The following is a 27,236-nucleotide window of genomic DNA, read 5'->3' as shown; positions in this document are numbered from 1 at the left end:
ACAAACACAATGTCGCATATTAAAATTCTTTTCTAGAATATAAGAGTTATTTCGTTCTTTGGTGGGTTTGCTCTGTCTAAAGCAGTGTATCAGAACGGCAGTGTGGGATACAGTGTCTTCTGAGCAAACAGTACATTAAACCCCCTTCCACGGATGGAAAGAAACTGAATAAACTGAAGCCAGAGTTCTCCTTTTTTCTGGTTAAATAACCGACTCAAGTCATGCCTGATTTAACTCCTGTAAGAGGAAAAATGTGCAGACTCCTCCTCTCACAGTGGCAACCTTGACTATCCTGGACCCGCTCTCCTATTTTAGAGTTCTCTCAGGCAGCCTTTATGTTGCCTTACACACACTGATGCGTCTTTGCTTTGTTCTCAGTGCAATTAATTTTCTGAAAAATCTGCTTTGATTTAAAAATTTCCTTGAATATTACCTATTGCTGTCTCTGAGATAACAAGGAGAAACCCACTGGAGGGTGTACATGTTCTTCACTGAGTATAATCACCCCTTACAAAAGCCATCTTGTGCCAAGACAACCCTTGAATGTTAGCAGTCACACCGTCTCTTTGGAAAGTCTAGTTTCCACTCCATTTACTTCTTGCAATTGAGAGATGACATAATTAAACAGAATCATCTCAAGTCAGTTCCAAGCAGTGTATATATGTGATAAATTAAGTCTACCCCTAATGAAATAAAGGAAGGACTTGGATATGGGGAACTATATGATCTACTTTCTAAATGAACTTTACTTCTACCCCTGGCTTTAAGTAAATATAGTTAAGGGAACAAACACGCTCAGAATATGTACCCTAAAGGAAAGTAAAGTAGAGGAGGTTTAAAAGTCGGAACATTTAGAAGGTGGTCAGAATCACACAAAATACAGCCAACATAAAAACTTTCTCATTTTCATTCTAGTTTTGATGCTGTGATGAACCCAGAGCCTCTGCACATGCTCAGTGCATCCTCTACTCCTAAGTACAACCATAGCAACATTTTAATCTGCAGAACTCATGAGCTACTGTCCAAATTATAAATGGCATCAGCAAAAACATTATCAAAGAGGAGAGATACAGCTTCATTTACATATTTATTTGTTTACATTCCCCGGTTTGATAAAACATGTTAACTATAAAACGGCACAAACTACTTTTTCTCATAAAATTATTAAAAATTAATAAACAAACATGGGACACTGCAGCACTAAATAACTAAATAACTAAATAACTGCCAGTTTTAGAATCATTTTGCTGCTGATGCTGTTGTTGTTACAGAGTTCTTTCTGAGCGAATATGCAGAGTCCTAAAACAGCCACAGTTAAATGTCTTTGACTGGACCTTGTCTTTTCTTTCTCTAAGTTTATCAATTCCGGAGTAATGGAGATAGACAAACCCACTCAGAGTTATTAATATAAATTGCATAACAGAATTAACAAGTAGCAGTTATCTTAGTGAGTCTTTTCTGAAGTTTGAGATCATTGCTCTTGACCCTCATAGAAGAATCAACACTTAGTTACCCTTTGTCTACCTACTGGGTATTTGCTGGATCCTGTGGACTACGACAAATGCATCAGACAACCCGACTTTGACTGGATGGTTGGTGGAGCTTATCTGTGTAACCAAGACCGGAATCTAGAAAAGAAACAGAAGATGTCTGTGTATTAGACAAGAGCGGGCGGTACTGAGGCATAGAGGAATATTCATCACAATTAATAAATAAAATAATAGAGATGAGCAACTAGAGAACAAACATGGAATATCACAGAAAATAAGTGATAGTGTCTCAAAGCACATCCGTTAAATGCTATGAGTTATAGTTACATGAAAACATCTGGTCATGTGTTTGTCAACTTGATAGTGAAAGTAATAGTTTCTCAGAAATATAATTATTGTTAGGAGCTATGACAGTATCACATGCACAAGTACACCATGACTTGTACCGGCTGGAATTTCTGTAAGAGAAATTCTTTATTATTATTATTATTATTATTATTATTATTGTTATTATTGTTATTATTATTATTTCATACATAACTTTATTCAATATTTAATGTTATGAAGTTTTAAACTTCCATTTATAAGTCTATAAACATGAATGAAGATGCATAAAAATAATAATATCACATAACATATATTTAATCACACCGTCGCTGACAATTATACTAATCACCTAATGCATGACTGGTTAAATGTATAGTTAAGTCAATCATGTGTAATGTTCGTAGCTGTCCTAATGGCAACGCCTAGAAAACTTATAAGTTGATATAAAACTTCTCAGGTCTCGTAGCCTAAAAAGGAATTTGAAGGAAGTTAAAGACCATGACATAGCACATACTTATATTTTCAGCTGAAAGCCGAGGGCACATTGATTATACATGAGACATTATTTATCAGTTCCAAATTAGAACCCCTTTGTGGCTCTTCTCCTGGATCGAGGAAAGATTCCACTGAACAGGCTATCTTTATTACTAGTTTCACACACACAAAACCAGAAATAAGCCCGTATTCAATAGCTAACGTATCAGGGAATAAAAAGAGAAGGAGAAATGCACTAGAAAGTTTTCAAGTAGAAAGAGATTGGGGCCATCTGTGGATAATTCAATAACAAATGTATCTGAGGGGCCAGGGAAACATCTTGTTAGTTAAAAGCGTTGGGTTTTTGATAGCCCGAGTTTAATCTCCCAAACCCATGTACAAAACTTGACATAGCGACACACATCTTCCTCCAGCTCTCCTACAGTGAGATAGGAGAATTCTGTAGAAACAAGAGAGACCTGGTCTCAAAAGGAGAGAATCTTGGAATGCTATCAACTGATATTTACATTTTTGCTGTGGTGTGTATGCACACACATGCACATGCACCCATACCATAGATGCAATCTGTAAGAAGGGCATATTTAATCTGACGTTACTGTATTTTATAACAGTCTTCACCATCCAAATCAATGCGAGGTGATACATTTCATTTTGGGACGCAGAAATAAGTGCTCAGTAATAGTGTATCACCTTTCTTTCATGGGTATATCAACAATTTGGATTTTATATGTCTCCTAAAAGACTATGTGTAATAGGCTAGTCACCAGGGTGGTACTGATGGGAAGTGATAGGTCTTTGAGACAAGGTAAAGTCTAATGGGATACTGTTAGGTAATTTTGGGATTCTCCTCCAGAAAACTGGGAGATATGTTCCTCTTTTCTTTTGTTGTCTGACTAATAAGGAAGCTGGTTCGTTCACTCTTTCATGCTTGCTTTCCTTCCTTCCTCCCTCCCTCCCTCCCTCCCTCCCTCCCTCCCTCCCTCCCTCCCTCCCTCCCTTCCTTCCTTCCTTCCTTCCTTCCTTCCTTCCTTCCTTCCTTCCTAGTTCTACCATGGTTTTCCCAGTGCTGCAATCTGGCATCTCCATCAGAAACCAAAGGCAAAGATATTATCTAATTCTGGATTGGAACAATTAACACGAGACTGAGGACAGAGCAAAATTGGATAAGTGATTGCCTGGCATGCTTGAAGTCCCTGCAACTTTCAATTATTAGTACCAAAAAAAGCACGTGGTGATTTATACATGTAATCCAGCACTTTGGAGGTAGAGGCCAGAGAATTAGATGTTAAAGCTCATTTGGGGCATTGAAGGTATCTGGGAGTTTATAAAACTATCTAAAATATGATCTCTAAAACATGTAGTCAAAATAACACATTTTCTTTATGAGTTAATCATGTCACATTTTTTATAGTGATAGAAAGTTGACCTCCATACACATTGTATTAGTATCCAATCTTATACTCTAGGTTTTGAAGTAACTTAATATTCTGGTATTAAAATAGACTCTCAAAGTAACGAAGAAAAAACAGCATATAGGCACACAATCAAAAACTCTCTGCAAATTATATTTTAAAGAAGAGTTTAGAATTAACATTAGAGTTTCATTGATGGCATTGGTCATTTTTTTTTCCAGTCTCTAAAACTGAGAGTTATGGGATAAAGTAGCAGATAATTCTGAGATGTTCAATATCAGGATGGAATTTAACAATGCTATCAAGTGAATGACCCTGCTATACTGAAAAGCATATTGTGTGTACACAGGAGACCATGTTTGTTGGGTCCTTTGTCTTATCTGCTGAATCCTTCCATCAATTTATCTCCAGATTATTCATTCCAACTCTTCTACCTCTTTCCCATCTCTTCCCCTTCTCTGGTGTCTTTCATTTTAATTTTTTCTCTGTCTCTTTCCTTTATTTTACTTTCATCCTTTTTATTTTACATCCATATCTATTTTCTCCTTTGGTGTTTTTGCCTATTGTGGATTAACTATAATGGACTCAATTCAAGTCTTCTTTTGTCCACATTCCTTGCTCTCTGACTTTGTAGCATCTTCTTATGCTACAGTGCTTTGCTTGTTTGTTTCCCAGCAGAGTTCATCCTTCACTAGCCCACGGCTGGTCAATTTTCCAGCTGACACAGAAGGAATCATAGGTAATGACCCACTTAAGATGAGTATGGTCTGACTTGATAAGGAGGAGAGTTGAAGAAGTCGTCTCTAATAAGAAGAGTTTACATCCGAAAGTAAAGAAATGAAAAGGGCGAGCATGTGGAATGGTTCTTGGTAGAGAACCCAGCTTGAGTGAGTTGCTTCTGGTGGTTTTAGTAAATAAAGAGTGACCCTTAGGGCTGTTGCAGAGAACACAAGCCAGGATGGAAGTACGAGAGGGTTAACCGCAGAGCACTTCCCAACCCTCTACAGCTAAGACATTAGGTTTCCAAAAGTTCAGAAAGATTTGGCTGCATACGGTAGCGCGCAACTCTAGTTCCCGCACTTGAGAGGTAAAGGTAGCAGGATTGAAAGTTCAAGATTACCATGGATGATATAAAATGACCTCTTAATGAGGAAAACCAAAACAAGCAAAACCCACCTCCCTAACCTAGTTCAACTGCAAAAACCAAGCCAAAGTAGAGAAGTAACGATTTGGAGAGCTTTATGCAGATGAATGGAATGTCTTCACCTCTGTGAATGGAAGGGAGGCATGGTGGCTGTCATGGTGTCAACACTGCCCAGGGCAAAGAGAGACAAAGAAGCTCACTGTGAGAGCATCACCATGGTCTAGGAGGGAGAATGATGACCGCTCCAGACTAGGTATGTACAGCAAAGGATGAATCCTTGACAAATTGCATTTGCACCACTGTCATGATGGACTTCACAAGGGGAATGAGAAATGAGACTAAAGTTGGCTCCAGGAATTTGATGTTAATGGCCAGAGAGCCTGAATTTTGTTTGTCATCAGGGATGTTAGGGTGTCCAGCTTCAGGAAGGTGGTCATGCTGCAGCACTTAAGAAGAAAGTCCTGTGCCTATGCTGAGAACACTGTCAACGGTAAAGATCAGGGAGGAAAGGTGTGCAGGTTCAGGAGCTGGAGAGGAATGGGAGAGGGACAGTGAGTTTATGGCATTATAGCCATAACATGACCTCCATTAGGTGTCACAGACTGCGAAAGTAAGGTACTAGGAGTTCATGCATTCTGATGCTTTGTTCTGATTAGATATTAATATGAAAATGTACAAGGAGCTTTCAATTCCCTACATTTTCCTAGAAGCCACTCAAGCCTTTTGATAAAATAATTACCGTTCAGGTTTTGAAATGCTGCCTTTGCCAATTGAATTAAGTACCTGGTATTCTCAGAGATTAATAAAGAAAAGATGAAACTATGCAGCTTTTCTCAGGTGTTTCATATTGAATAAATTTGTGTCTTTTGGCCCAGTATCAGCACAGGCTTTTCTCTCTGTTTGCTTCTGGTATACTTGTATTTCTAAACACTAAAGACTATGACTTTGACTATGGCCAAAGACAATGGCTGAGCTCAGTGACAGCATAAAAGAATAGCACGTAGAGTCCCTTGTTTTGCTGGTAGTCACATTCTGGTGGTGGTGGTGGTACGTGTAACTGTTATTAGTGTCGAAAATATTCAGGAAAATGTCTTATCATAATACTCTGCAACCTAGAGTTAAAATATGAGCCCCCAAATCAGGAAATCCATGACAAAAGAAGTTGTCAAAATTTCTAAAATCTTTCAAAACTTAAAAACTATATTCATATACATATGAATATATTATATAATATAAATACTATTATATTATATAATATATGACTGTTACAATAATATAACATGAATATAATATATGTGCTATTTAATAATTGAAATAAACCAAATAGGAAATGGGCCTTTGTGTACTGTGAAGTATACATTACTGAGATGTGGCTTTGTACATTCAAAATCCCACACAATGGACAGAAAGGAATCACTATCGTCACGCAAAATAAATGTTTTTCCATTTTGGCTTACTCAAGCATTCATAGGTCCTCTTTCTTTTTAACATATTTAATTGTTTTCTCAATTTGACAAGTTATAAAAATTATTATTTGATAAAAGCTTCCTATTGATGAATTATTAGGACAAGTTAAGAAGAAAAGCAGGAATGGCCGATGCTAGACACAAATACGTCAGGAAAATACGCGTGAGCATTTCTGGGACAGAATATCCTGGCCTTAGGAAAACAACTCAAAGACAAAATATATTCTATTTTCTAATGTATTATGTTATTCTTCTGAACACAGAGGCTCCACTCTGTCTTCACAACTTGGGATTTTATCAAAAGTCTCAGTATCAAGTAGATAACACAGTTCTCCAGAATTAGAGCTCATGGAGTTTTATTTTTCCTGTTCTTTAGTCTGTCCTACAAGGCTTACCAAGTGATCCATTTGTTTCCACTATGTACACGGCTATCTGTCTAATAGGCTGCACGGCATCTCAGCCAGAGCTTGACCTCAGCCAGAGCTTGACTGTAGAGTGCGTGTCCTGACGAGTGACTATCAGAAATGGAAACAATTACTGGAAACTAAATCTTGTCTATTTGCTACTCAGCTATAGGGCACCCAGCATTTCAATATTAAAAGTATCAATGGAAAACCCCCCAAGAAACCGGACCTTTCTATCTTAACATTTTATGAGTATGAACCTTTAATTTTCTACCCCATCTTCCTAGAATTACAGATCAAATGTCTCTTATTCAGTAGAAAATCTGTCACACACGCACGCGCGCGCGCGCACACACACACACACACACACACACACACACACACACACACACAAATCTTCAAACTCTCTTTGCTCTTCACAAAATATTACCTGAAGTAAAAAAGATTGATGCACGGTTTCCTAGGAGTATATTAAAAGAGAAGAGATTTCATTTAAATTTAATACTAAAATCCTTCCGATTTCCTGAATATTAATAATATGTGAAATATTATAATTCCTTTTACAGTTACAAAGACCATCAATAAACGTGACCATGTGAGAGCAAAATGCCTTATAATTGAAAGATGAGTTTGTAGCATAATATAGGGGTATGTACATGCAAACCAGCACAGGAAGAGCTGGGGCAGAAAAAGCCTGAATGTGAGTTTGGCTTGTTTTACACAACAAGAAGCCATCAGATAGATCCAAAGCAACCAACCAACCAAAGAAGGAATGACTCATGCTTTTTATGTTTAGATTGAAAAATCTAAAAATAAATCAACAAGTGAAGCTGATAAATAAAATAAATCTCTTTAATGAAAGTGGGACTGGAGATTATGTCTACTCAAGATATTGTGGATGTTGGGTGATAAAGAAGAAACCGTGAAGGGAAAACTATGATGTGCCCTTTCTCTCTATTTTGCAATATGGAAATCTATGCCAGTGATTCCAGGGTTTCAGTTACCTTAAGAAAAACACATGTGGTTATTTTAATTTGAAATGTTCTAACATTTGTATGTTGACAACAAACTACACACATTCTTCATACACCATAAAATTCATAAGCAACCAGTGTATCCTCTAATTTAAAGACTGCTTACTCTTGAACTGGTGAACAAGTGAGATAACTTCATGCCAAAGAGAACAAGGATGTGGCTGTCCATATGACCAAGCCTGCTTCCCTTGCCTCAGGACATACACACCTAAGTGGGGATTTCATTTGAGATGAAAGACAAATAAAGGATCTTGCTGAAACATGGTCTGAGAAAAAAAATGAGAGAACTCTGTACCTCACATTTGAGGTGGGACGTGGAGTGACTCATGGCTATAACCACAAGGACCCAGGAGCTTTTCGGTTGTGGAACATCAGATCAGGGAGAGAAGATATGGATTGACAATTGGCAGTAATAGTATGCCAGGGATTAACACTCCCTCCCTGTCACAGAATACTGAAAGGGAACCACAAATAACCAAAGAAGTGCACACACGAACATACACAGAAAAAGCATCACCGGGCTCATGTAAAGGAGCCATCATTAGAATAGATGACTCTAAAACAATTTTCTTTATAGTGTTGATTTTTCTTCCCTATTTCGCTGTTCTATTTCATTATATATTTTAACCACAGTATTTGTTATCAGAAAAATTCAATTCATCACTTTCTTACATTTGGAGAGGAAAGAAAAAGTTGAAATATTAGCGACTTTCCTATAGAAATAACTAAAATTATAATCCAAATATAGGAATGTTGGGATCCTAATAAAGCAATTGAAATACAATTTGTATATATTTAAAATTCAGAGAATCACCTCAATGTTTTCTTTATATGCATTTCATAATGAGGTTTTCATTAGCCTTTATGCTTTCCTGGCTTTCTAAAGATTGAACTATATCTACGCACACAGACACAATTTATATATATATTGATATATATCAATATATATATATGAATATCATTGTATAATATATATCAATGTATATACACATACACACATATTATATATATTATAACATGTGTATATACATTTATATATTCATATATATTGTGAATATGCACATATTCCTATATATTTGTATGTTTATGCTGTATATTGAATATATATATCATAAGTAATATTATGTACATATCACTTTTCTACTTACATTGAAGGTTTGTTGGTTTTATGTATAATAATTTATATTTGTACACACCAAACATTTTTATTCATATAGAAACCAATACAGAAGACACATAAATGATGACAGTCTAACTATCAAATTCTTTTAGGCTTCTGTATTTTTTTCTCATGAATCCTACAAGTTCAACAACTATTCATCCTAAAGATTTCCAGGTTATAACCATGCATGAAAGGTCATTATAGCTAAAATAAGAGGAATAGTTCTCATAGAAAAAAATTAACTGCAAAATGGATTTTCTGAAAGCCACAACTGGCTAGTCTTGGTGACTTATGAGCTCTCCACCAATGAAGCAGTCAATGCCACAGTGAGGAATATCATTTTTAAGTTCTACAATGGTAGAAGAAATTGAAAGTTGTATCACTTAATAAATAGCCATTTTTCTCCTTAGTGAACCTCCTCTAAAACTCGCTGTTGAAGAGAATTGGTGTGATGGACTTCTTCCAAGGCTGTGTTGTAATCTATTGTCTGTGACATCCATGGGTGTGGCTTTTTAATGGCACTAAAATAACCCAGTGGCCATCGATATCCCTTTACTTAACTTACCAAGTAGAAATGATCAAGTCTACAATTCATACTAAATAATCACATTGTTTTCTAATTTATTTTCTAGCTTGTGTTCTAGTGAAGAGAGATGAAGCAGGTGAGGGAAGAGCTTTCTAAAGCAAAGTGGTGTATCAGGGAAGCCAGCATCATCCGCTGAAACAGCAGGCTTGAAGGACACACTTTTGAGATAATACACTGTTCGGAGGAAGTAGTTTCCTCATGAGATTATCAATAGCCTCCAAAGCTCAGTTGACGCCATTTGTAATCAAACAATCCTCCAACTAGGTACTGAAAATAATATAGTAATTCTGGGATTTAGGGTCATAGCTAGCAATTATCAGAACAAGACAGATATTTGATTTTCCAACTTTACCACGTTTAAGAAGAGATGTACTTATTCTATGTGAACGTTCTTCTTGTTGAACAGTAGTAGTAAGTGATGGAATAAATGCTGTGGAAAGGCAAGTTCCTTTTAGCACTGTTACTATGTCTCTAAGTTGAAAATAATCAGCTAGAAAAACCAGTTAAGGATTACAAAGTGAGTGAGGCCCTGCAGTTAGATCTATGGACTTTCAGGGTATGTTTCTTTTGTTAACGTTTGTTCATAATTCTGGAAAAATTATTTAACATGTCTGAATATTTAAGGTTGTTTCTCTATCAATAAATGTGAATATCTCTTGTTTATTTGTGAGAGACATGATAATACTTTAAGCATACAGGACAACACTTGGCATATAGGAAGTACTTCAAATAGGTCAGATTTACATCGAACTTAAAGTATTATATATTAAGGTGAAAGGGACTCCTACTTCTAGATATGGCAAACAAATTTGTCATGTCTTCTGCTAATGCCAAACAAGAAAATCAGATTAACAGGAAAAGCAAAAGCATGACTTGAAAGGGCAGGTGCCTGGGGAAACCATCTCTAGGGATCCTGAAGACACCTGTCTATCATAGAGAAGACCTGGAGCCTAGAAAGTAATAGAACTTCAGACTGCCTTTTTAGCTGAGGAAAAAGTTCCTTCCAGTATTTAAGGCAAAGGATCCATAAGTACCCAGAATTCTTTAAATATGGTGAAAAGACTACAGTCCTACGGCCAATGCTACTAAGCAGCCAAAGAGCCTGAACTCTGAATAAGTCTGCCAGGGGAGGAGGGAGGGAAGGAGGGAGGAGAAAATCACCTATCTGTCCGACCCTCAGTGCCCAATTAAGAAAGTAAATGTTCCCTATAGCAAACATTATAGTTCTAAACATGACCCTTAGGGTCATGTGAACAAAGTCTATCACTTGATCAGAAGTGACCTAGTGTACATGGAGACATGATTATCGAATGAAACTGGAGAAGGGGGACAGTAAGGATAGATGATACAAATTGCTTCATAAGAAACAGACACTGGAGTGAGTTACAAACTGTTAAAGGGATGTTACTCATATATTTAAAGGAATAGAGGGTTTGTTAGTCAGATGCTTAATCTGTACTAGCTAGAAGCTGAACCAGTCCAGAAGGATTGAAAGACACAGCACAGCAGTGCTTGGTAATCTGAGGGATTTTCTTTTCATCTTTCTCTTTAATCCTTTTTATACAGTCCAGTTGTTATCCCTATCCTGGTCCACCCTCTGACAGTTCCTTATCCCATTCCTGCTTTGCCCTGTCTACAAGAGGATGTGCTCCTACCCACCCACCCATCCTCTGATCCCCCCACCTCTCACTCCCCCCAACTCCCAAACCCTCAGGCTGGACTCCCCAATCCAGGGGGACTCAAGTCTCTCAAGGGGTAGTTATGTGCATTTCCTGTCTCTGTTGGGCATTTGGGCTAAGGTCAACCCACTGAGTCCTGAGAGTCTCTCACCTCCTGGGCCTCTGGTACATCCTAGAGAGTCCCCCCACCTCCCACCTCCTGAGGTTGAATATTTCCATTCATTCAGCTGACCCTCCTTTTCCCAGGACATAAGCCCCCTATCCCATCACCCTCCCCTTCTTCTATAAGGGTGTTCCCCCTTCTAGCCACTCTTTCTGCTCCCCCAACATTCCCCTACACTGGGGGGTCCAGCTTGGCAGGACCAAGGACTTCTCTTTCCACTGGTGCCCAAGAAGGCCACTGTCTGCTGCATATGCCATGGGTCAGTCCATGTATAGGGTAGTGGTTTAGTCTCTGAAAGCTCTGGTTGGTTGGCATTGTTCTTATGAGGTTAAAGTTATTCTCCCTAATTCGGTTTCACCCAAGTAAACTGTTTCAATACTAGCTTACATAAGCAACCAGGTGACAATAAGAATCTGGCTCTTATACAAAACAGGATTTCAAACCTTCGGTTGAATAACACATTACTACCACCTCAGAAAAAAGACCCATCTGAGGGAATTTAGGCTCCTAATAATAGTACAGCTGCAGAGAACAGCTTGACAGTGCTGAAGAACCCGTTAGAGCCACGTGCAAATCCATACCCATCTGTAGTTTAGGGAGAAGCAGCGTTTCCCTAATGCAATCTCGGCAGAAGCAAGATTGCTATGGAAAACGGAAATGGATTTGGTTATATTTTGATAATTCCTTATCTACTCAGCACCAGGAAAAAATGAATGCTGTTGGAAAATGATTATTTGGAAGCTCGACAGAACGGGAGGGCCATTTGATAGGTTGGTATGGATGACTGGTATGCCAATGGTAACTAAGAGGAATATAAATAATGTATAATCATGGGTGCAATGGAAATGAAATTTATTGCATGGCACTCAGTATTAGTTATAACTTGCAATGTAACCAAGTTCTTTATTGGTGGATTTATGTAAGGAATATTTTTTTACTCTCCCTTCCTTCAAACACAGTAAAATCATCAAAGCTGTCCTCAGTTTGTAAAGAACAATCCTGGGCAGAGGTATTTGTGCTTACTTCTCGCTTTACAGTTTCCATTCTTGACTCTGGAAAGATACACAGGATTTTATTATTTACGTTGTCTGTTGTTTTAAGAATCGCTTTAAAGGCTAACTGGAATACCTCTTCTGACTATTCTTGTATTTGTACAGTTGTGAAGAACCGAATAAAAACAATGAGTGAACTTCAAAAATCAACAAGAATTTATTGAAAACACAAATAACTTGGTTTATAAGTTGCTATGCATAGCTTCCTTGGGAAAGAAAGAGATCAAGAGGCTAGGCACACCAAATAAAGCGACTTAATGCTAAATTATCCTTGATTTAATCCTGTGTCTAAGCCCATCATTTAAGCTCTTTCATTCGGTTTGTTTGCTGTAAAATCACCATGTGTTCTACAATTTCATCAACCCACAGCACCGATTGCTCACCTCTGTGTTGGCGCTTTGATGCTACAGAAAAGAGACGAAGCATCAGGAGCTGATGGACACCTGGGTACTTCATGTGACAGAACATCCAGAAGGATGACGTGGTTGGAGGAGCACTATTTTTTGCTGTCATGTGATCTTAAAACGTTTTCCTTCGAGGTGAAGAGAACATCTAGTTGCTACTCCCCTTTACAAGGACGTTGTGTGTGTGTAGGTAAACTCATTTGCAAGTGTATGAGACGGGCCAAAGATCTTGGTCAGATGTCATTCTTAGGGGACAACCTACTCCATCTTCTAGACTTGGTTTCTCACTGTTTGGAAGCCTGCCACCTCAGCTAAGCTGGTTGGTCAGTAAGCCCTAGGAATTCATTGGTCGCCATGTAACCCAGTCTTAGAGTTACAAGTATATACCACCTACCACCACACCATTTTTGTTTCTAACACGAGTTCTGGGGGATTGAACTCATATCCTCATGCTTGCACAGTATGAAGTTTACCCATTGAGCCATCTTCTAAGCGCTCAAAAGGACTCTTACTTTGAAAAATTTTATGGAAAGAGATTCAGAGAGATTTGTCTGTGTGTGTGTGTGTGTGTGTGTGTGTGTGTGTGTGTGTGTGTGTTTCTGCTAGACAAACATTCCAGCAGTAAGCTACCTCAACTTTAGAAATACATTGTATACACAGATATGTATAAAAGTGATCTGAAATAAAAAGAGAGAAACTGCTTTATGAAAAACAAATAGAAAAACAAATAATAATAATTAGAGACCTTTGGGGGCTCACAGGACAACGTCTGGAAAGTCTGGCAACACTGAACTGTCTGTCAGCTTAAACGTCCCCATGAGAATGCAGGAAAACCACAATGGGAAACTTTTCCTTGATTAAAATGGACAATATGAGAAACATTCCGAAATGCCAACTGAGAACAGAGAAGGGACAAAAGAATTGGCTTGAACTCCGCAGTGTGAGACAGTCTTAAAGGGCTGTGTAAATAACCAGGGCAATTTTGATCATAAGAGCTAGAGAATAAGGCTGGGATGAAAGGCAAATCTCTGTTTTGACAATGTTGATGGCGGGTATGGGGGAAGACATCAGACTTACTGACCCTGATCCTTCCAGAAACAGTTTAAACCAACAGTGATAGTTAAAACGATCAAAAACCATTTCTCGATGTTATGCTGACATTCCATTCAGTCCCTTAGGACCCAATAAACTCTGGGAATGAATGAGGCTATTCTGTTCTAAGAACTATTCTCAGAGAACTTTTCCCAGCTCCAAGGAAAGGTGGCAGAAGAGCACACTGGGCAGTGATATCTACAGCCAGCCCTGGACAAAGCAACGCAGAACAAGGCACCTCTATCTTTCTCCTTCTGCAGAGTGCCCTGAGGAAATAAAGTTCTGCGTGGAAAATCTTGTCCAAATAATGAAAATAACTGTCAATAACTGTTAGCTTTTTAAAAGTTGTTGCATTTAGGTGAAATTTTGTTGTTGTAAAGATATAAAAAATAAAAAAGGTAAAGTTGTCTTTTACCCCGCTAGGTCCAGCACCTCAGTGCCCCAAGATATCTGCTAGATATCTTGGCAGAAACACATCCCAGCCGCACACTTTCCTATACCCAAACCCTCACATAAAAGAACACACAACACAATAATCTTAGATCCAATTGGTGAGATATAATTGCCCACTGAAACATACAAAGCCCGGTACCATCCATCCCTTAGGAACATTAATAACAACCTGTAAATACACAGAGCAGAATCTTAATGTCACCTGCCATGGCTTCTCACCCGCTCCTCCTCCGGTCTCCACTTTCGGTTCTAGTCTCCTCCTCTTCCTTCAAACTTCTCTCCAACCCATCCTTCCTTCTTTTCCAATGACAGCCTCCTTCTATCCTGTACCTGCCTCTCACCTGTACTTTACAAATTCAATGGGGAGGTGGTTCTGATGAAGTCACCTGAGTTCTGAGTAAGTGACTAGGCGGCTGTCCTTGGGGCAGTGGAATTAGCATCAAAATACAGATAACTTCAGGGCAAACCACAACAAAATTTTATATGCTCACTTCACAGTATAGATAGATTTCAGAAAAAATGACCACCTTGAATTCTTTCTTTATTATCACAACTGTTTAAAAATCAGTGATTCTTTTTAAAAAACTAATCCTTGAATTTAAAAAAAGATATGGATAAAAAGCCTTTTACAACAATTATTCTTTCTTAGCTATTCCTTATAATACTATAAAATATTCAATAATTTCATAAATTATGTCATTATGCTAATGATGTCAGAATACAAAATTTTATTGTAGTCACCTGTTAACTATGCATTAAACATGCCAGCAATAATTTACATGTCAGAATTACTCTTATAACTACTACTGTCTTAAAAATTACTTCCATAGTTTTTGTTACTTTTTGGATATATTCTTCATCATACTGACAATAAAGCTTGAAGTCAAATGCACTGACGTGCTAGTCTAAACATTCTTCAAAGCTTAAGGTTACAATTTTGTAAATTTTCATTCGCTGTCAGTTTGTCAATATGGAACAACATAAAAGTTCTGTTCTCCTGGTCAGTAAGATTCTAATAATTCTTCCCATAACATTTTAGTGAATATTAGCCAGAAAATTATAGGCATTACTTTCCTGGAATTCAATATTAAAATCAACCTTTTTCATGTCAACTAATATTTGGGGACCAGAATAACACAAGAAATCAACATGGCAAACCTCCACCAAACCTAAAATCATAAATACCTAAGTAAGGATTAAAAAAAAATCTTGGAAATAATCATTCTTTCTTAGAGGTTCCTTATTATACTTACAATAATTTCATAATTGTGTGGGTCTCAATATAATGATGTCAGAATACAAAACAAAAGACGCGCCCCCGTCTTAACCGACAGTTCTTGGTCCAAAAAAAAGGTTAATTTATTCAGCAAGAGAAACCAGTAAGTAGGAGAGTGATTGGAAGTTCGTGCCAATAAAATTTCAAGAGGGAAAGGTCATGGGTGTGAACAATGGGAAGAGGAAGTGTTACCTTCAGCCTGTCACTTACTTCTTTGTATCCGAAGATGATACGCCCATCCATGAGGAGTGTGGCCTGGAATGTGAAGCTTCCCAAGTTGTAATTATCCTGCAGGTGGACATGGTCCCACTGGACAACAAGAGCTGTGCCTGTAACGCAGCAGGAGAAAGAGGAAACACAGGAGAAAATGGGTGCCTCAATTCGGGAAGAACAGTCCCATATCTACTTGTCACATCAGGACACTGTGCTACTTCAATTTTAAATGGAGAACTGGAACTCTGCTTCCAGATACCTTTTGGCATGCAGAAATACATACACACATATGTATATAAATTTAAAGATTGAGTTTACTCTAAATATTTGATAAAAATTTAATCTTGCTGAGCAGTGGTGGGACTACACTTTTAACCCAGCATTCAGGAGGGAGAGGCAGGTGGGTCTACATGAGTTTGAGGCCAGGCTGGCTGATAGAATGAGTTTCAGGACAGCCAGGGATTTAAGAAGAAGCGCACTCTCAAAAAGGAAGAAAGAACATCTGAATCTGGTGAACATTCTGGTTGTTAGAATTGGGGCAGTTAAGCTGTCCAATTCTGAAGCTGACCACTTGGGGAAAACCTTCTATCTGTTAGGACTGCCTACCGAAAAACCTGGCTGAGGATGCATAGCTACCCCAAGGAATGTTTTCCCTCAGGACTTCAGCCAGCTATGGAGGGAGAGAAGTTTGGAGCCCATAGGTGCTAGCTTTTAACCCACCTTCTGAACCCTGCAGTGCTAAAACCTACACAAGGAAGTCTGTGATCAGGAAAGAGCAGCCAGGGCTTCCTTTCCTCCTTCTACACACTTGCAAAGAGAGAATCCCACTGAGAAGACCTCTTCCTTCCTCTGGAGCCTTCAAGATCTCTTTAACTTTCTACCTATAGAATATTTTAAGCCTCAAATGACATACTCCACCTCCCCTCTTGGAGACATCCTGTTGATTTTTTTCTACATTCTGTTTCCCTCCACCATATATAGTAAGATCTCATTACAGCATCCAACTTTTTCTTAAATACAAGAAAACCAAACTAGACATTAAAAAGAACCTGTATATCACTACCATTCTATCCAGTGCTTTCTTGAAGTTTAGAGTGCCCTTTATATATAAATGTATAATCATATATCTATCTATCTATCTATCTATCTATCTATCTATCTATCTATCTATCTGAATGATTCAGTTAGGGATCGTATATCGCATTCATCCATTACATCTCTCTAGTCTCTTTCACCCAAGAACAATTTCGTACCCTGTCGCTGATAATCATTACCTTGACTCTTGGGACAGTCACATTCTTTTATCTTATGACGTATCTAACAATCTGTACTTTTGCCAATTTCACTACAATTAGATTCAGAATAAGAATTTCTATTGATATCCCACACAGAGTCTGACCTCCTCGTGATATTATATCCTATGAGAGGGTAGATGTATGCTTATAAAATTGTTTCAGTTTTGTTGGTATTTATTTGAATGAACTTGAGTGAAGTGATATCTTACAAGCTAAAAGAGAGAGAAAGAGGGGAAAGGGGAGAGGGGAGAAAGGAGAGAGGAGAGAGGAGAGAGGAGAGAGGAAAAACTACCAACCATGCACATAAAATCAATCAATCAATCAATCAATCAATCAATCAATCAATCATTTCTGAGTTCATACTGAGGTTAATGTGGCCCCTGCTCAGCATGGTGGAATTTTTTCTTAGCAATTTTATTAATGTTAATGGATACTATCTCCTTAAATTTCCATAGGACATTTTCTAAACAGCATGGTGGATTGAATGGATTTCAAATACTTTTGACAAATACTGAGAGAGAGCCCCTTCACAAAAGCTAGGCTTACATATAAAAGACGTAATAATGTCTTTTGGAAGACGTAAGTTTACTCTCTATTGAAAAGGTCCCTTTAACGAATGTTGACGCTGCTTCTCCTTGGTGAACGATGCCTGTATTTCCATCTTTGCTGCTTTGCTCTCAGGAGACTGAGGAGCAGCTCACAGAGGCCTGGGCTGACTCCCTAAGCCCTGGAGGTGGACTAGGCTGAAGCTGCTCTGGTTACATCTTCTCGTGGTGCCTCGATCTTTTCCTGTTTACCATGAAACCGGGGAGGCAAAACCTGATTTGAAACAGTAATAGCTACTCTGGTCACCGACGAGAATTCATGTTTGAATTTGTGGATATCATGTTTTTATTTTTTAAATAAATAGATCACAAACAGCTATGACCTTTGCTTAGCTATAAATGTTGGTTAAATTTCTTATGTATATCTATAATACACACACATACATATATATGTATATACATACATATATGCATATATGCTTGCACCCAGTATCTAACACATGAATGGTATCTCATAAGACCCTTTATATCAGAGCTATTAGAGTGATGCTTAAATTGCCCATATCAATACTACTTGTGACTTATTCTGAAAAATGGATTATTATCTTTCCTTCATAATTGATTTTCTGAAGTGAGAGGTCAAATATTATATTTTTATATCAAAGACACTCTAGAGATACCAAGGCACATGAAAGTTTTGAGTTACAGGCAAATCCTTATGGGAGGAGGGGAACCCAAAGATGGGGTTACATGAGTGTCAGAGACCTGGGCATCGACTTCAAAGCAGAGCTGTGAAGCTATAAATCTGGTCCTACAGCCCCATGATTCCAAGTGTACTGACCAGCTTCCTGTTTTGAACCAGGTTTTAACTCCATGCCAGTGACTTTAAGCAATTTGCTCAGTTGTTTGGCTTTCAAATTTTGCCTCTTTTTAGTTTTTATTTTGAGATAAGGTCTCATTATGTTGCTTAGGGTGGGTAGCATTGAACTCATGCTATATCCTTGGCAGGTTATAATCATGGCTTCCCCAGTAGCTAAGATTATAGGTTTGGGTCACCAGGTAGAGCAATAGTCTGTATATCTAGCAAATTCTCAGGGGATGATGAAACTCAGTGATACTTCTCAGACAGAGCTTTATAACGCTGTGTGTTCTGCCTACCCTCCATAGGCGACTCAGCTTGCTTCCTGGATAATGCTTCCTTCATTCCTCCCACCTCATCCCCAACTCGGGTGGTTCACACAGCTCCTAATCTGGTCTGCCGAGCCTACAGGCATACAGGCCAAGATGTGATAAAGACAGTCATGTAGTCAGTAGATTTTGGCTTGATAAAGGAGACTAGCCAGATATACTTGAGTAAAGTAGCGAGCAGGAATGGGATACAGTGACAAGAGAGCAGCCAATAAAGGCCTGAGAGATGACACTTGGCTATAAGAATGAGGGGGGAAAGTGGCGCATGAATTAGAGTGTGTTTTAAAGAAATCAATTCCAAGAAAACAAAACAAAATCTATGTGACAGAGAGTGTAGGTTCAAAGACCTGTAAACAACTATTTGGGGACTGAGGTGAGTGACAAAATAAAAATTGGGCAACAGTGTGAGAATAGAAGTCCTTTTCTACCCTCACTACCCTGAAGGGCCTCTGTCACATTAATCCAGAAGGTGGATGCCTGTTGAAGGATTAGCTTCGGTTGTGACCTCAAAGGGAGGCCCATATATGTGAAATCTTGGAGCCAAAAGAAGCTGTGTCAAAATATAACAGAACTAGATGAATAAAATGTACATATTGACAAAATTTACCTGCTTTCTGATTTTTAAAAATCACTATATTGTGGTGGACTTAATAGCATTTGCTCTGGGCATGAGTAATGAGTCTAGAGCTAGATGGAACTTTTAAATAGTCTTACTACTATTTATAAACTTTTAAAGGATGTTAAAAGAATAGAAGTATGTTTCTCTTGATACAGTTTTAGAAGTAACACCAAAACATTGTTGAACTTGACCCTGGAACTTTTAACCATAGGAAATGCTCAGCCCTGTCATAGGTAGAGATCATAGCTCTTTGGCTAATAGATACCACTGTGTCTATGATATCGTGCTTTAATTCTGGAAAATATTAAAAACATACTGATAGTTAAAACTTTTACATGTTCAATAATAATTTTACATGTGCAAGAGTTGTCTGATCATGTCTGCCATGTCTACTTCACTCAAGTTTAGATTGTGTACCTTCTGCTGTAGTCTGTGGTACAGGTAAAGGTAGACAGTTAACTGCCTCCAAATTTCTCTTCCTAATTGGGACACAATTTACCTGAATGCAGCTGTTTCCTCTTCTATAATGTGCGAAGAATATTTATTACATTCAAGGGCTTTCTGATTTGATTGAATACAATGGCTTCATAGTCTTTATGAGAAGGAGAGGTGAATATAAGTGAGTATTTTAGTGAAAATTCTGGTGAAGATATTTCTTATATTTTTGGCTGTGAGCCTACTCTTTAATGGCTGAACCATCTCTCCAGTGTGAAGGTATGGGTGAAAAGTAGCACAGTGTGGAAAAGGCTTTACTTTGTAGAGTGGCAGAGTGGCTTATTTTTGTGTTTCTGTATAATAATAATGGAAATACATTTTAGTGTAAATGTTGTCCTTGAGTTTTAAAATTTGCCAAATATTTCTATTATTTTGTTTACTGGAGGACCAAGGCTTCAAGTTTCAAATTTTAATGAACAGTACTGAGGTCGAACAATAATGGTAGACAAGAGAGTAGAGGTGTCTTTTGTGATTTGCTTTCTGCTCATCACACTGAACAATGGTGGAGTAAAAGAAAATTATCAGCTAGTAAAGAACCCTGCCTATCCATTCAGAGAGCTGAGAGCTCTGCTTCCCATCATGACCCTTTTTACCTGCCTCTTTGAAGATATTTAAGCATGGATAACTGAAGGGGAAATTTATGGTTTTACTAGAGACTCAGTTATGTCATTGCTGTTTATCTGGAAGCTATCTTATGAGAGGATGTTTTGCTGAAATAGACACGTGAGAGAACATGTGATGCTTGGAAAGAGTATAAGTAGAATCCAACAGACAGACAATGACACTCTTGTATTGGTTCGCCTTACAACTCTTCGCCAGTCTTCACTGATCTACTCTTGTCATGACTGCATAGAGAAAAACACACTGAAGAACTTCTTATGGTATTCTGGCTACTTCCATGGACTCATGCCAATTAGGCCAAGCCTTGTGGCTTCTTCTGGATGGAGTCGCTACTACTGATTTGTGCTTGGTGTTTGCCAATTAGACTGAACTGCTGTTATTGATATGGGTTTGATGTTTTAGACTGGACTGCTGATATCCTGACAATGAAGACTGGAATTGTCCCCCCAAAAAACTACTTCTACACAAGCCCATAATTTACTTGTCCCATTTACCACCTTTCTCTCCCCATCTTTAGTCTATTGGCTAAAAAATGTAGAAACATTTAAGAACTCTTATTAAAGTAATTTTAAAAAATCTAAACCAACTCATAGCCATCCACAGGAGTTCATGGAGGATCCCAGATATGATTGGCATTCAGCTTCCTGAATCAAAATTAAATCACCTGATGAATCAAACTTTTGATATTCAATCTATAAGCATAACTAGAATAAACTAATGCTACTGATCAAACACCTCCATTTTCCTTCTGATTCCAACCTTGATCAGGTTACTGACCACTGTTAAGAACTTTACTATCTGATTTGCTATTTATGAACCATCAAATCATTTTTCTAATGAAAGGTACTATTTTTATAGATGTCCCATTTTGCACATTAACATTCCTGACTCACACAGAGTGCAGACATCCTTTGGGCTATCTATAACATTAAAACATGCCTTAAAAATTGGTGCTTTAAATACTATGGTTTTACTTCAGAAGAACCTCTGTGACCTCAAGAGGTTGTTCCTATCCTATAGCGGATGTCAGTGATCCTTCCCTGTCAATTCAAAGGCTGCTTCAGCAAGTTGCTATGACATTAACAGCTGTGCAGTATATCAAGCTGCTTCATGCATTAATAAGTAACACAGCAGTAACTCAGTTTTCTGTATCATATGATACCATGGGAATTCTATATTCTTCGGCCATCATACAAAAGTTACGTCACCAAGGGAGAATACTTTCCTCTTATTAATGATTCCAAAATTCTTAGAAGTAAATATTCATCTTGAGTACTTAGGCTTTTCATTTATTTGGTCACTGAATATTTATAGTCATGCACCATCTTTTATGATCCTGTACTAAGAACTGAAGATAGGTTTCTTAGTACATAGTTATTATCCATGTCAAGAACTTAAAGGGCACTTGGAGTAGTATATGTTAGTTTGTAACAATAATTGTAAGAGAGAAATAGGCAAGAGAAGAGAAGATTTAATATTTAATATGTTATGACTTTTTAATGACAAAAATGTAAAAGCCTGGTTCTTAATATCCTGTGCTACTGAACCAATGTCTCTCACAGTGTATGCAGAGCGTGCATGGGTCTTCTCTAGATGGGGTCCTAGAGTTGAAAGCAGTGGATACACACCCCTCACCCCTAATTTGGATGCTATCTCTAATGGATAGTCACCTGGAAATGAAAATTTGGGATTTTTACCTCCAATGGAGTTTCAATGAAGAAGCAAAACACAATTAAAAGTAGCCTGCATGTCCAGTAGTAGATGACGAACAGAAAACAAATATATATTTTATAATATATACTTTTTACCCTGCCACTTCTCGTGCATGTGTGTATATGTGTTTCCAATTTAGTAATTGTATGGCTACCCTGAGTGTTGAAACAGGCAGGTCTCCCTGCCTGCTTTTTTTCTAACAAAAGAGAGAAAAAGCATAAATCTGGATTAGAGATGAAGTGGGAGAAAATAAAAGGAGGGAAAATCATAATCAAGATATAGGGTTGGGGATTTAGCTCAGTGGTAGAGCACTTGCCTAGCAAGCACAAGGCCCTGGGTTCGGTCCCCAGCTCCGGAAAAAAAAAGATATAAAAATTTTAAATGTATTTCTTCTGTTAGAAACCTTGCTTTTCCTTATAATTTTTTCCCTATAATTTGGGTAAGAGAAACCCAAAGTTTCACCAAAGTTCTAAGACCTAAAGTCTTTTATTTGAATCTTAATGATGTTTAAAAATACATTTTAGTTTTTTTCTTTTTTTTCTATTTTTTCTTTTATTAGATATTTTCTTTATTTACATTTCAAATGTTATCCTCTTTCTTGGTTTTCCATACGGAGCCCCCACATCCCATCTCCCCATCCCCTGCCTCCTTGAGGGTGTTCCCCTACCCACCCACCCACTCCCTCCTGCCTCCCTGCCCTGGCATTCCCCTACACTGGGGCATCGAGCCTTCACAGGACCAAGAGCCTCTCCTCCCATTGATGCCTGACAAGGCCATCCTCTGCTTCATATGCGGCTGGAGCCGTGGGTTGCTCCATGTGTACTCTTTGGTTGGTGATTTAGTCCCTGGGAGCTCTGGGGTTCTGGTTGGTCGATGTTGTTCTTCCTCTGGTGTTGCATTCCCCTCAGCTACCTCAGTACTTTCTCTAACTCCTCCTTTGAGGATTCAGTTCTCAGTGCAATGATTGGCTGTAAATATCTGCCTCTGTACATCAGGCTCTTGTAGAGCCTCTGAAGAGACAGCTATATCAGGCTCCGGTCAGAGTGTATGTAGTGATCTGAATAAGAAGGGACCCCATAGGCTTATATTTTTGAACGCTTAGTCACCAGAGAATGCCACTATTTGAAAGAACCAGACGATATCTTTGTTAAAGGAATTGTAGAGTGCACTTTGAGGTTTCAAAAGCCTAAACCATATCCAGTATCTCTCTGCTTGCAAATCAAGAAGTAGCTTTCAACTACCTCTCTAGTACCATGTTCCCCACCATAATGATTATGAACTATGTCACTGAAACTGTAACTAAGCACCCAATGAAATGCTTTATCTTTTTGAGCAATCTTGGGATTTCGAATGTTGGATTAAATGCATGTTTGCATTACTGTATGGCTAAAAGCCTATTGGAGGTAGAGAGTAGAATGTAATGGTTTGAGTAAGAATGGACCCTAAAGTTTATTATATGTTTGAATGCATAGTCACCATACAGTGGTACTATTTGAAAGGTTTAGAAGAATTAGGAAATTTGACCTTATAGAAGGGTCTGTGTCAGTGAGAATGGGCTGTCAATGAGATTGCAAAAGCCCAAGCCAACCCCAGTGTCTTTCTCTCTGCCCATGTATCAGGATGTAGCTCTCAAATACTTCTCTGTCGTCAAGACTGACATGCCTGTCACCATACTCTCTGCCATGCTGATAATGGAGTAAGCTTTGAAAATGTGAGCCAGCCCCAATTAAAGGATTTTCTTATAAGAGATGCTGTGGTCATGGTGTCTCTTCAAAAGAAGAAAACAGTGAGTAAGACACTTTATATGTTCTCAAAAGAAACACAGAGTTTAGATTGCTGTCAGTAGGCCTAGTATACCATAACCTGACCAATTTCATATTTCAATGCCAGTGATATTTTATCTTAAGTAAAATGTAAATGCCTCTGACATAGTTTGGAATGGTGAGTTCAGCACATTGATACATGAGTTGCAGAAATTAACTTGTGGAAAATTCATTTCAAAACAGTATACTATCGGCCTCTACCTGAAGTTGATTAGTATTAAATTTATACTCACCTAGACATTTATAATAGGAAGGATTTATGACAAATAGCATCAATACATATGTTTTGTGGGATGTTCTGTCTATAGCCACTCATGTATTCTATTGTGATGTAAACAACCATTTTCTGAATGAAGAATGAGTAAGTGAATAGCTGTGCGATGACCACCTTACGTCGCTTTAACAATCTAACATTTAACAGTGTTACGAATTTAGGGCGTTGTTAAGCACATGTGTTATATTTACAAATTGGGTATACAGACCCCCCCCCAAATGTTGATTAGAATATGGTGCTTGGGTTTGTTTTTGTTACTGCGTTTTGTTTGCTTCCTTGTTTGTTGTTTGTTTTTTCTGCATTCACCACAAACAGGGCAATCAATACTTACCATTATCAAAGTATCTGACGGTTGAATTTCTGGATACACTGGGATCAAAATTTGCCATTAAAGGGGCTATGTACTGTGTAGCTGTCAGCATTCGATGCACAACTTCTCCAGTGTATATGAAACCTATAATGAGAAAAACAGGAAATTTGTTAAGAAATAGTGCCAGATAAAATCAAAACCAAAACAGCTATATTCAATTGCAATCACACTTTATAGATACATTAAGATAAGGCACACACTTAGTGTCTGGTTGGCAACACTTTTTCTAAATAAAATAAAAATTCTTATATAATTTGTTAGTATCTAGCAGAATTGCTTCTCAGCAACCATATATATATATAAATATATATATAAATATATATATATATATGAATATACACGCACACACACACACACACACACACTTTTAATTGTGTACAGAGTGACTACTACCTCAAAGAAACAGGGTAAAAAAAGTTTAACAGAGATAAAGAAAATCTTCCATTTTTCTATTTTAATCTTATTAATTAATAATTAATTAATTGTGAGTATTCTATCTACATGTACACCTGCATGCCAGAAGAGGGCATCAGATCACATTATAGATGGATGTGAACCATCATATGCGTGCTGGGAATTGAACTCAGGACCTCTGAAAGCGCAGCCAGTGCTCTTAACCGCTGAGCCCTCTCTCCAGCCCCTAATGTCTCATTTTAACACCAGCCTGACTTGCAAGGTCTTTTATAGGTGAATTTCCTTTCATTGTGTTTAGTTGTGGGTTGGTTTGTTCTTGATGTTGCTGCTGTTGGCAGTAGCGATGGAGAGGAAACCTAGTGTCTCATACATGTAGACATATATGTCATGACACAGGCAAGCACTCTCCTCCAGAGCAACATCTTCAGTCTTAAAATGTCCTAACATTTTAATCCCTGCATCAAAAAGAGCCCAGAGTCTAAGTGGCAGGATCTACTCTTTCTGTTTGTTTTCTTATGACAGTTCAGCTTGTGAGAGCCTTTATAATTCAAGGTTCATATCAAGAATATAGGTCTACATATTTGTAGGTAAGATGGTACAATATTGACAACCTATAAATGTCCCTTCTTTGTGAGATCTCAGCACCAACCTATTTCGGCGGGGGATTAGTGGGAAGCACTTACTCTATGGAACTTGAGCCTTGAACTAACTTTTAAAAGTTCTCATTTTACATCCCTGCCACGTTTTTAATTATTCATATCCGGTTTCTTTGCTTTGTAAAATATCCATGACAAATTGTTAATCTTACACTGGCTTTTGATCTTCAATGTTTTTATCTGCCTGAGAGAAGACTCATTTCAAGAAATACATGCTCATTTTAATATTAATCTAAAGAGGCACAATCAAGAGTAAGCATAAAAATAAACCTACATATACAATATTATAAAATAAAATTCAGAACAAGAGATTTGTGGCGAGGCAATTAGGATATTCAGACAATCGTGGCATCATTAGAGAGCGGAGACGCCTATATATCATTTTTTTTTTAAAAAGGAAAAGACACAAGATATTTTGAAAAAAAACTGTAATATTTAAGCCTCCAAAGTGTCAAACATTTTATCTCATTCATGGTCTGAATAAAAATTTCAATGCATATTGTGGTTTTGTGATTTCAGGTTGTAAATTGTGATTTCTATGAAAGGCATTGCAAAATTAAATCGGTAGTTATTAGTACATTTAATAAAGTTTTATTATTAAAATCATAAATGACTACTTTCTATTAGAAGACACTGTGCCTGATAAGATCTTTTTTTATCATATTTCCCTCCAGATTTCCAATCATACCCTCATATGTACTTCCCCATAATTATAAACACAAAGCAGAGCCCTTTTTGCAGACCCTGTAATTAATTTTTTTCTTTCCTTCACCATAATCCATTTATAATTTAATCATTAAAATAGACACACATAAAAACTTCTACAGTTGAAACCTTGAAAGCAGATGCTTTAATTAGACCGCAAAGGAGTCCTTTCGGAAAGCATGAGCTCTGACTAGTTTCCTCCTCATCCATGTTATCTGTGTGGTGATGGACAAGACTGCTTAACTGAGAGCAGAGCAAGGAAAGAAAATGGTAAATCCGGCCTGAAGTCATTTTTCTAGACCACTGTGTGCAAACAGCAGAAGCAATGACTAGGAACACAGTCAGAACATGCAACATTTCAGACACTTCATTTACATTCCTGTAACTTTTTTTTTTTGTTAATCTTTTGGATGACAGGTAGCATGCATTGGAAATGTATTTATGAGTTTATGAGGTGCACAGTAGCATTTGGACTCACGAATGTATTTATAGTCATCAAATTGAAGGCAATGTATTATTCATTACTGTCAATCTTCATTATTTGTTTGTAGTACATTGACTGTCTCTTCTGACTATGCGCTGTTTGATGTAATTACTGTTTGAGCTCACTCTCCTGGATGATCTAACTGTAGTATTATATGACATCTCCAGTCTCCTTACCCTTTC

At 37.7% G+C, this 27,236-nt stretch overlaps 1 protein-coding gene across 12 annotated transcripts in view; it reads right to left on the bottom strand.

Annotated features, from left to right (window-relative positions):
- Positions 1-27,236, bottom strand: part of Plxdc2 (plexin domain containing 2) — a 425,039-nt gene that overhangs the window by 92,667 nt on the left and 305,136 nt on the right. For all 12 annotated transcript variants that reach the window (XM_039095938.2, XM_039095937.2, XM_063276640.1 and 9 more), the window contains 3 exons: positions 24,757-24,879; positions 15,850-15,968; positions 1,529-1,628 (listed from right to left, as the gene is read on the bottom strand). In XM_039095938.2, coding sequence (XP_038951866.1) covers positions 1,529-1,628; positions 15,850-15,968; positions 24,757-24,879 — 342 coding nt within the window. The remainder of the gene's footprint in view (positions 1-1,528; positions 1,629-15,849; positions 15,969-24,756; positions 24,880-27,236) is intronic.

The sequence above is a fragment of the Rattus norvegicus genome, chromosome 17 (assembly GCF_036323735.1).
Source record: "Rattus norvegicus strain BN/NHsdMcwi chromosome 17, GRCr8, whole genome shotgun sequence".
NCBI classification, from domain to species: Eukaryota; Metazoa; Chordata; class Mammalia; order Rodentia; family Muridae; genus Rattus; species Rattus norvegicus.
This window is presented reverse-complemented; position numbering and strand designations above follow the sequence as displayed.